This window comes from Leptodactylus fuscus, chromosome 4 (genome assembly GCF_031893055.1).
Source record: "Leptodactylus fuscus isolate aLepFus1 chromosome 4, aLepFus1.hap2, whole genome shotgun sequence".
NCBI classification, from domain to species: domain Eukaryota; kingdom Metazoa; phylum Chordata; class Amphibia; order Anura; family Leptodactylidae; genus Leptodactylus; species Leptodactylus fuscus.
In genome coordinates this window covers 106206614-106219016 of record NC_134268.1, presented here as the reverse complement: position 1 = coordinate 106219016, position 12403 = coordinate 106206614, and the positions used below count along the sequence as shown (strand labels likewise).

Here is a 12403-nt window from a genome sequence, read left to right as displayed (position 1 = left end):
TCTACAGTTATTCAATTATTTGTCTTCCTTAACATCTCTCTGTAGAATTATTGTGATGGGTATGAAGGGGACATGTCACCACTCCTGACAATTCTATTCCCCAGAAAATAACTATTCTAGAACATCTTTTCTCATAACTCAGTTTCTTTCATAACTCTGTTATTCCTCCTAGAAATTTAAGGAATTACTAGCAACTTGGTATTGGCTTTGTCAAAGGGATGATTCCCTATGCAGTATATTAAAAGAGCTGATTGGACAATGTCAGAGTATACCTGTACCACAAAGAGTTATAGGTAAAGATACTCCAGAATTGGTACTTGGAAGGGAAGTATTTACTAAAACAGGTATGACAAGGGGGCTGTTATCTTCTCTAGAAACCAACGCTAACTATAGACAAACTATAACAAAGTAGAAGATGCCACTAGGGAGTGTGGAGCGGAGCAGCAGTTATGGACAATCCAGAGCAGAGAGTGAAGAAATATCCCTAAAGCCCTTTTCAGCTAATTTGCATACAAATAAAATCCTGGTTTTCATGAAAACAGATCTGCAATGTAGAAATAAAAAGCTATCTTTGGAAAGTGCATAAGTAATAGTTTGTCACAGATTTTCCTGCTGACAGTCTCTTTTTAAAGGGGCTCTATCACTGGGAAAAGTCATTTTTATCTAAACACATGCTTGCATAGGCTTTAGAAAGGCTATTTCACACTTACTTTTAGTATGTAGACTGCCTCAATGGTGTCTGAATAAGTCTGTTTTTATTCATATGCTAATGAGCTTCCAGCCAGCTCAGGAAGTTCCCAGCAGCCTCCTCTCTCCTATTATCTCCTATGTGTGTGCATACAGGAAGCTGAGTCATCAGCAGCAGCCTCCCATAGGAAACAACAGGAGAGGAGTGCATGATGTATCGTGCAACAGTCTAATTAGCATATGAATAAAAACGGACTTATTCAGAAACCACTGAGGCAATCTATATACTAAAGGTAAGTGTGGAATAGTCTTTCTAAAGGCTATGCAAGGATGTGATTAGTTAAAAATGACTTTTCCCAGTGATAGAGCCCCTTTAATGCTATTTTTGGAACACTAAATTTATGAATATTCAAAACAGGGGAGTAGCTATAGTGAATGCAGAGGTAGCAATTAGAGATGAGCGAACACTAAAATGTTCGAGGTTCGAAATTCGATTCGAACAGCCGCTCACTGTTCGAGTGTTCGAACGTGTTTCGAACCCCATTATAGTCTATGGGGAACATATACTCGTTAAGGGGGAAACCCAAATCCGTGTCTGGAGGGTCACCAAGTCCACTATGACACCCCAGGAAATGATGCCAACACCCTGGAATGACACTGGGACAGCAGGGGAAGCATGTCTGGGGGCATAAAAGTCACTTTATTTCATGGAAATCCCTGTCAGCTTGCGATTTTCGAAAGCTAACTTTTCCCCATAGGAATGCATTGGACAGCGCTGATTGGCCAGAGTACGGAATTCGACCAATCAGCGCTGGCTCTGCTGGAGGAGGCGGAGTCTAAGATCGCTCCACACCAGTCTCCATTCAGGTCCGACCTTAGACTCCGCCTCCTCCAGCAGAGCCAGCGCTGATTGGCCGAAGGCTGGCCAATGCATTCCTATGGGTATGCACAGACTTATTCAGTGCTGAGCCAGTTCTGCTCAACTACACCGTGTGCCGGTCAGCCCATCTGATATAGCAGAGCCGAGTGTGCACACTCGGCTCTGCTACATCAGATGTAGCAGAGCCGAGGGTGCACTAGAATCCTTATGCACACTCGGCTCTGCTACATCAGATGTAGCAGAGCCGAGGGTGCACTGGAACCCTTATGCACACTCGGCTCTGCTACATCAGATGTAGCAGAGCCGAGGGTGCACTAGAACCCTTATGCACACTCGGCTCTGCTACATCAGATGTAGCAGATCCGAGGGTGCACTAGAACCCTTATGCACACTCGGCTCTGCTACATCTGATGGGCTGACCGGCACACGGTGTAGTTGAGCAGAACTGGCTCAGCACTGCTAAGTCTGTGCATACCCATAGGAATGCATTGGCCAGCCTTCGGCCAATCAGCGCTGGCTCTGCCGGAGGAGGCGGAGTCTAAGGTCGGACCTGAATGGAGACTGGTGTGGAGCGATCTTAGACTCCACCTCCTCCAGCAGAGCCAGCGCTGATTGGTCGAATTCCGTACTCTGGCCAATCAGCGCTGGCCAATGCATTCCTATGGGAAAAAGTTTATGTCACAAAAATCACAATTACACACCCGATAGAGCCCCAAAAATTTATTTTTAATAACATTCCTACCTAAATAAAGGTTATCCCTAGCTATCCCTGCCTGTACAGCTATCCCTGTCTCTTAGTCACAAAGTTCACATTCTCATATGACCCGGATTTGAAATCCACTATTCGTCTAAAATGGAGGTCACCTGATTTCAGCAGCCAATGACTTTTTCCGATTTTTTTCGATGCCTCCGGTGTCGTAGTTCCTGTACCACCTCCCCTGCGCTGTTATTGGTGCAAAAAAAGCGCCAGGGAAGGTGGGAGGGGAATCAAATTTTTTTGGAGTTTGCCACGTGATGTTCGATTCGAATCGAACACATCGAACAGCCTGATATCCGATCGAACATGTGTTCGATAGAACACTGTTCGCTCATCTCTAGTAGCAATCTCTACTATAAGGCCCTGAAGCCCAAAGGTGCCCAATGGCCTTTTAACAACATAAGACAACACCATTATTCTAAAATAGCACATAGTAAGGGACATTTAGCATTGGGGACCAGGAGCTTCAAGTTTTGTCCCTGATTCCAAGCACCTTGGGCTTATGAAGAAGATCCAATATAATAATTGTTACTATTGCTGTAAATCTTTTAGATTGTAAAGACAATATTAAAAAATATTACCTAATTTGTCATTTGTTATTGTCTGGAGGTGGTTGTATTGATAAAATGAAGCTACACTTCCTTGCAGATAATTTCAGTTGTAATTGCCACCAAAACAGCAAATGTTCCAAAAACACATAAAAATTGCTGGCTTATTTATTTAACAGTATGTGTGAAAAAATATTCACATAAGGGGTGTCTTGAGAACACCCCTTATGTGAATATATAAATTTTTGGTGCTCCTAGATCCGGTGATATTATGTGTGAAAAAACTTTCAACATGTGGCACTATGATCAAATGCCATGTAGGTTTCTGTATAATGCGTCCTTGTATCTTTCTCCAAAAGTGGATCAAAAGATAGAACGCAAAACTACAGCAGTAAATGATAGCATACTGGGAGCGAGTTAGTGACCAAAATTTATGGGGATTTTTTTAATAAAGCGGTTTCACATGTCTTATACCACATTTATTAAGTGTTTTAAACACTTTTGCAACTTGTGAGAAGATGGGCGTGGCTTCACTGGAAAAGGGTATGGTTTAATGAAAAGTGGACATGGTCTAAGTTGCGAGACCCTGCACCAAAGCTGTACTAACACTTTACACATTTTTCTGCCACAAAAAAGTCAACTAATAGGAGCTGTAAACATAGTCTATACATTTCAATAATGCAACAGAATTACTATGCAGCATCAGACTATATGGCACGTCTAGTATAACTTTGCACTAACTATTAATAATATAATAAATGGCTCATTACTCACTTGATAAATCTTCTGCTATTACAGTGCCAGTGCCCCTGGTAAGTCTTTGATTTGTGAGATACATCGATGATGTGCCAGACTACTTACTTGACCACTGCCATTAATCATTAGTCACTACCAGCGGCCACATGGGCAAACTGAGACGTCATCACTGCAACACAGCAGTGGCACTGGAATGGCTATGGATTAACCAGGAGTGGGCAATAGGTTTTTAATTATTTTGCAGAATCCTAAAACTTTAAATAAACTGTAATAACATATAAAAATGCTGTGAATAAAAAGACTAAAATGCATGTAAAAGTACCTTCACTGCAAACAATGATTCACTAAGACCTCACTCCTTCTTTGCTAAGAAAAACCAATTTAAAAATATTGATTCTCCCTTAAAAACTGCCTATTTCTCTTCACAAGATACATGCAGATTCAGAATCATTCCAAATTATGTTCTGAAATATTTCCTTCAACATAATGAATACAAAATACAATTTAAGTGCCCTTCTGGACCTTAGATCTTGCAAAACAGTATTTATGGACCGAGACTGATTACAAAATGTGGAAGAATTTATTGAAAGAGTTTCTGCTTATGCCTGTCCAATCTTACAAAACAAACACAAATGCCTCCATGCACTAATGTTCCGAATATTGCAGAATGAATTATTGCCTTCTGGTTTACTGGCATAGAATATCTAACTGCGACTTACCAGAGACATAATGTCCGATATCACAAGAACGATGAGAAACAAGCTGGAAAAGACAAAGTGAAATATTATTTCTGCACATGAAAGTAATGTGTTTAAACCTGTCTCTATATACAATGCACATCACTGGATACACCAAAGCAATGCTTAGTGATATTCCAACTAGAAGATATAGAGGAGCATGAGGAAGATGTCTCAGAGATAAAGATTTTCAAGCAGTGTGGTTACTGATACAATAAAGAAGAATTTCTCATAAATTACTTCCAGGACAACAACAATCATTTATGTAAAATCATCCATATATAAGTAAATAAGAATGAACAATACCAAAGTTTAGTAGTTATGTTTAAATTACTTAGAAATATTTTGCCATTATCTTTGCTTTGTTGTGTTAGAAGTTTTTGAGGAGAATAGATGGCTGTAATTACAGGGTTAATTATATTAGGTAATAAAACTTTAAATGAATTGATACTCGCCTCTTACCAATCCACCATCACTCCCATCCCAACTGCCCAGGGTCCTCACCGGCATGGGATCCAGTGAAAGGCAAGTACCTTTTTACTTAACCAGAATGAAGTGTTTTTGAAATAATTTTTAAAATAATAAAATCTGTGATAATGCTGAAGGGTTACGCCATAGAGCAGGAGTAAGCAAATTTCGTTAAACCAGCTGTTGTCAATTTGCAACTGCCAGCATTGAATGGAGCATGATGGGAGTTATAGTTCTACAACAGATGGCATGCCAGAGGTATATACAAGGGCAGGCATAACAAATGAATGTACCGTATGTAATGTCAAGCAACACTGCATCAATTTCAACCTCTAAAGGTTATACTTATGAGATTCAGTAGTATGGTATATTAAATACAATCAGTCATAAGTGATATATTTATTCACCTGAGCCACTGCAAAGTGCTATATACATCGGATACACACAAAGTACTTTAAGAACAGGCATCAGAAGATATCTACTGGATGTCTCTGGTACAAATACTTGAAATTTATCAATGTCATCACTGCACTTTGGCTCGGTTCATACCGGTAATACTGCCTCTTTCAGAAACACTACCTTAAATTGCATTATTGAAGTTACTATTCCATTAGCAGATGTACATACCTGTGATATTAACATTTCTTATAAGTTCCTTGCAGTAATATGCTATTACTAAGGACCTACCACCAGTCTGAACAGGCATGAAACGTACGTTTGCTCTGTGATGGATTTCATAATTAATTTAATAAAGCTCAGATTTTATTACACAGTTTATACAAAGAACACTTTGTATCATACAATCATGTAGCACTATTACACTCCATAAGACGACACTTTTGATACTTGTGCTGTATGTTATTGTGGGACACAACACAGCCTTACTCAATGGATAATAACTCTCACATATTGTATTGCTGACTGATGGCAAGCATGAAGACCAGCTATACCAATGCCATCTGCAGCAATGTGCACATATTTTTTTCTGCTGGCAAACTAACTTCCATCTGATACGCAAACAGAGACAAGTCTGGTATCAGCTAATGATCTGGGCATACAATTGTTCTGGAAAGATGAGGCGAGCACTGGAGAGTATCCTCCATTCTGAAATGAGCTGCCATTTACCTCCCAGGCGCAGCGCCTGACGTTATTCTCTCTCATCACTCCTTTCAAGTTGTGTCTCTACTGAATTTCAGATATGATAAATGCTATGGTGCCAAGTGAGTGTATATACATACCTTTTAAGATTACCAAGTAAATAAAATAAAATATAATTTGATCAAGTTTAATCATACATATTTTTTTAAATCTTTACAAAATAAGGAAAACTATTTGAACATGCATTTTGTACATTCTATATGCTACAGATGTACAGTATCTATGGGAAACGATCTCTATATATTATTGCTACAGTCTTAAAAAGGAACTAACTTCTGATAATGACTGCTCTCATGGAATATGTAATGTTACTTATATAAATGTCATGGATACTTAGGTTTACAAATAACACATGCTCACATTTTTTCAAATTACCGTAAACTGTTTGACCTGGAGATAGGCAAAACACCAATCTCCTGACTAACCGTTGCCGACTTTTCCTCACATAAGTGGGATAACTCCCTAAATCAATGATATAAGCTTTGATTTGATTGAAATTTGGCACATAGATAGTTTGTAACTTCGAATAAAACAGGCTACTTTTTATCCCGTAAATGACATAGCTTAACAACTGTTATGAATTTATGTTCATATACTATATTAAACTGCTGTTGCCAACAGCCGTGTCTCATACAGATAACACTGAATCCATTGTGAAAAGTTTTTGAATATTACCTGATCTGCTCCAGTGCTGAGACAATGGATGTAAAAACCCCTTTAATCCAAATTGGCAGTTTGCTAATTTTAAACATGCTAGGAAAAAGAAAATCTAATTTGTTGCAAAATTCTAAAACCAGGAGAGATATGAAGGTAGCGGAGCTTAGGAGGATTGAGCAAGCTAGGCGTCAAGTGGCTCTTAGAGCAGCCTAAATGTCGGAGCAGACGGATCATCCACGCCACCAAGTCACTCATTAAATGGCGTCCCAGCTGCTGAGATGCCAGAACAATCACAGGCACGGTGCGAGGAACAAGTTCAGATGCAGGACACCTTGAGAACTGCCAAAATGTCGGAGCAGGTGATCCATCGATGGCAGCAATTAGAAGAATATAGGCAGATCATCGACGCCAACAACCCGCAGACGAAGTCGCGGGCAGAGGCTAGTACCATTATAAGATAAATAATAGTGGACTTTCATTGTCATTTACCATAATAGACTCACTAATTATTTGGTATGAGAAGGAGCATCTGTGGGTTTAGAAATATCTTTAGATTTTTTTTTCTGTTATCAACATGCAGGAGTTGCTCCATTTTGACATACAAGATAAAACTAAGAACAATAGATCATGAAGTTCTTTTTATCTAGTCAGTGTTCTCCCAATATACTTTAAGAAATTCAACCAAAACACTTCCTTACCAGATTGTGAACCCTTTTCTTGTTTACAGTACAAACCAAAAATTTAGACACAGCTTCTCATTCAAAGCGTTTTCTGTATTTTCATGACTATGAAAATTGTAGATTCACTACATCAAAACTATGAATTAACACGTGTGGAATTATATACTTAACAAAACAGATTGAAACAACTGAAAATATGTCCTATATTCTAGCCACTGTTAGGACAGTGCGGCAGCGGCGGCCGAGGGGACGGGTCGCAGTCTGATCCTCGGTTGTTGCGCTTTGCCAGCGGTCACATTTCCCTACGTGATTCTGTCCTACTTGCAGGGGTTAAATTTGCTTACAGCAGCTGGGCTCGGCTGTCTGACTGACTGGGGCCAATGTGCGCTCTGCGTGGGTAGCTGAGCTGTTGCTTGGGACTGCCCTTTCTCTATTTAAGGAGCTAGATTCCTCAGCCCGCTGCCCTAACGTCATTCCAGATCCTGACTGCAATTTGTGTAAATGGGTTCCAGTCTGAACAATATTTAGTTGGCCTTACTTAGAATTGCCCCTGAGTCAGTTAAGCCACTGTTAGTTGGGCAGTAAGCTGCCTTGGTTTGGTTGCACTGGTAACACACACTGGGTACTGTTCTCTGCCTAGTTCAGAAGTTCTGACTAGACTGACTTGTTTGTAGTAGCGGCTGCTCTGAGCTGCACAGACCTCCTCTGTGATTTAACAGAGTACACCTGGTTGGTGTAGTGGGCTGGCAGTAACACTAACTGCCAGACCTTGTTCACACCAGAGTGTTCCTGCAGTTCAAAGCACAGTAGGGCTTCTAGGTTCTTCAAAGTAGCCACCTTTTGCTTTGATTCCTGCTTTGCACACTCTTGGCATTCTCTTGATGAGCTTCAAGAGGTAGTCACCGGAAATGGACAGGCAACAAGCAGAAGAGACTTGTTTGGGCTAAAGAACACAAGGAATGGACATTAGACCAGTGGAACTCTGTGCTTTGGACTGATAAGTCCAAATTTGAGATCTTTGGTTCCAACCACCGTGTCTTTGTGCGATGCAGAAAAGGTGAACGGATGGACTCTACATGCCTGGTTCCTGTATTTGACTTGGTTCTCAACCATACCCCTATATTAAGAGACTTGCACACTCTTGTCACCTACATCCTAAAAATATCCCCAGAATCCGTCCTTTTCTCACTGTGGAAACATTAAAAACATTCATTCTTGCTCTGATTCATTCTCATCTTGACTATTGCAATGCTCTACTAATTGGGCTTCCTCTTACTAAACTCTCCCCTCTACAATCTGTCCTGAATACAGCTGCCAGACTCATCTCTCTGTCAAACCAGTACACAGATGTTCCTACCTTGTGCCAGTGCTGCACTGGTTGCTCATCCACCACAGAATACAATATAAAATTATCACACTCATCCATAAAATCTAAACCTAAAACTGTACCTCCCTACATCTCATCCCTCGTCCCTTTCTACCACCCCAACCATCCTCCCTTGTTCTGCCAATGATCTTAGACTTTTACCCTTTGTTATCCACACATCCCATTCTTGTCTCAAATACTTTTCTCAAGCTACACCAGTGCTCTGGAATGCTCTACCCTGGACAACTAGATTAATATTCTATTTAGACAGGCTTATTATACAACCTGATGACATTGTTCTACACCTCCGCACTCTAAGATAACATTTCTTATCCTAAGTTATCCTTTCTAATCTATTCTTCAAAAACTGACCCCTCTATCTGGAAGTTACCTTACACTCCATGCACTTACAGTAGTATCTGTATATTCAGATACTTGCTGGAGACAGGCCCATACAGTTTCAGTTATGTGACCTTATTTATTAAAATATAGCTGAATCATTGTACCTAACAATCCCTCTTACCTCTTGGATCCCCCTTTTTTGTTGTACATTTTAAGCTCTCCTGAGCAGGGCCCTCACTCCTATTGTTTGTTAGGTTAATTCTATGTCACATTGCAATTTCAAACACTGTCTGTTCTATGAGTAAAGTGCTGTGGAATATGTTGGCGCTATATTAATAAAATAATTATTATTATGCAGGCCAACATCTCCAAAGAAAAGTAGCCAGAAATGTTTAAAAAACAATGTGCTCTTATTTTGGATACAGTTTTGTTATGGATACAAATATTCCGGGTAGATTTACATTATAAAACAGAATGTGATTGCGGGAAGCAATGCTTCTGCAGATTGAAGATGCCATCTGGCTTACAAAGAGTTTGTTATCAACACACATTGTAAAAAGTATACAAAACAGAGAAGATTTTCTATCCTACATACAGTACGAGAACTGTTAGATGAAGCGGCAGCACCAATCAATGTAATGTATGATAGGGTTTACAGGAAGTGACTCATATTTCATGTACTAACAAGGTCAATAAATCAGCAGAAAGATCACGGGAAATGTATTCACGCAACACTGCAGTGATGTTTTGGTCAACAAACTCTTTTTATTGAAGCAAGCTAATGGTTTGCAAATTGTTGAATGAAACAAACAAACCTGTCAGTGGGTAAGACTGTTATAACTGAAACATGATTTTTTTTTGGTGCTGTTGGCTTATTGGACTTCCACGTCATATAGTATGGCCCACAAGATGCAGCTCTGGGTTTTATATAAGGCAGATATCTTTCCCTATTCCTGAATACAGAGTAGGCAGTTTTTATCTGCACTCTCTATGTAATAGCCTATATAAATCTAGTTTATATAGCACCAGACACTTTATAAAAGACATATGCTTGGATAGACATATCTATGACCGGATTAGGGGGGCATCCTACTATTTGGATTGTATCCTGGAGGACGTCGGAACCAGTCCTACACACTTCCTTATGAAACATGGCAACAAAGGTGTGGGGTTCCTTGATTTGTATAGATACCTTAACAGCGTGGAATTCTCTTAGAAAGAGATTAAACTTATCTTGCACCACCTCCTAACATCTAATTCTATGATCCTGGTCAGACTTTTGGCAGGGGCGAGACAACAGACTCTATTATAAGTGGAGAGAAAAAGTATCTCTGTAGTACAACTCTTAAGTGTTGAGGGTATACCCACACGAGATGCGCTTCCCGACAGAGAAACCACTGATAGAATTACACTTAATGGTGGGTTCTGATTAGATCCTCAGGCTTACCAGGTTCCACTCCGGGTTTATCCCACAGGGATGCAGTATTAATGGTCTTCAGACCTGGGTCGCCAAACCCCGGGTTTTACGACCGTCAATAATGACTAAGTTGTAAAGCAAACATGTAGAACGGTAAGGGTGCATTCAGACTACGTAACGCCGGGCGTGTATGAGAGCCGTACACGCCGGCATTACGGCAGACTGCCGAACACTTCCCATTCACTTCAATGGGAGCGCTCGTAACAGCGGCGTTTACGAGCGCTCCCATTGAAGTGAATGGGAAGTGTTCGGCAGTCTGCCGTAATGCCGGCGTGTACGGCTCTCATACACGCCCGGCGTTACGTAGTCTGAATGCACCCTAATAGTGTGGGCCACTGATAGATCACCATGGGCTTCGGGCCTCAAAGCCACAAATCAAAAGTGTGGTAAATCACAATTGCCTTATTGACAACATGTTTCAGAGTTGTTTGCATTTTGCAATAAACGCAACTCCTTCCTCAGATCCTGTTTCTTTTGGCAATAGGCTTAGAAATATCATGTCTTGGGATGTAACCTCTTTAATATAACTGAGCACTGTTCTACTACCAAAAGAAACAGAATCTTTTTTTTTTTTTTTAAATGTAGATTGTGAGCCCCATATAGAGCTCACAATGTACATTTTTTTCCTATCAGTATGTCTTTTTTTGGAATATGGAATGGAAATCCATGCAAACATGGGGAGAACATACAAACTCCTTGCAGATGTTTTTTTGCCCTTGGCGGGATTTGAACACCTGAACACCAGGACTCCTAGCGCTGCAAGGCTGCAGTGCTAACCACTGAGCCACCGTGTGGCCAAAAGAAACAGAATCTGAGGAAGGAGTCGCCCGTGTCTGCCTGCTGCCTGTCCATGGGGAAACCTTTTTTTTTAGCCAGACATAAAGTCGGACATGCAGGACTTTGTGTCCGGTTAAAAAAGAACGGTATGCCCATGGACAGGCAGCAGGCAGACACTGACGGTCATGCTTTATAAACTCATTCAAGTGAATGCATTTTAAAACTGAGCACCGGGTTTCTGTCCCCTGTCCTGTTTCACCGGGGCTGATGACAGAAACTTGGCGGAATGCACAAATCAGATACCGGGCGCAGGTGTGAAAGACCTCTTACCTAAACTGTCAGGAAACGTGATGTTCTATGATAAAATGGAGGTCATTTTTGGATTCAGCGCACCAAAAATGATTGTATCAAATGAAAGAGTTATCTGTAACCCTCATTAAAGGGTACAGAAACCCAAACACGACTCTAACCCAACCCACCATAGATGGGAAATGGCCATGTGATTTTGAAGGAAATCATGAAGCCATTTACCATTGTGGTGAGCTGCTCTATGCACATTCTAGAAACATGCAGACATATTTACATGAACACAAGTAAATACAACTGCAATGCAGGGAATTAGAGAGTGTTGGTACATATCATTGGACAAAAACTGATTTCTATTAATATAGGTTACCAATCACTAAGAGGAGAACCCAAGCATAGCAGTTCATTACTTCAGGAAAAAGAAAAGACATTGTCTAGAAGAGGCAGGGTGTTTAATACAGAAGAACAATTATTACCTGTATTAACATTTATAATCTTCATCATTATTCCCAGAGGTTGTCACATGAAAAGGAGTAATATTTCAACCATAAATACTTAGCCCAGGGACAATTATCTGACCTATTGAAACGCTAATGAATGTGTATTATCAAATGCTGTCATTTCATGTACCTTTTTGAAGAAATCTGCGCCGAGATCTGAACCGTTTCAAAAGAGCACATCACCAAAATGAAAGGGATGAGAATCTGTAAAACACAAGGTTGAAAGTTGGAAGAGAAATCTTCTCAGAGCTTTATTTCAAGGGCTGTATCTATCGACTCTAACTCGTCACTGAATGACGGGGCAAAT

At 40.4% G+C, this 12403-nt stretch overlaps 1 protein-coding gene across 1 annotated transcript in view; it reads right to left on the bottom strand.

The window, feature by feature from the left end:
- PIGN (phosphatidylinositol glycan anchor biosynthesis class N) overlaps positions 1–12403 on the bottom strand; it is a 198091-nt gene that overhangs the window by 8006 nt on the left and 177682 nt on the right. Inside the window, exons 26-27 of the mRNA XM_075270921.1 lie at positions 12227–12300; positions 4348–4390 (exon numbers count right to left, since the gene is read on the bottom strand). Coding sequence (XP_075127022.1) covers positions 4348–4390; positions 12227–12300 — 117 coding nt within the window. The remainder of the gene's footprint in view (positions 1–4347; positions 4391–12226; positions 12301–12403) is intronic.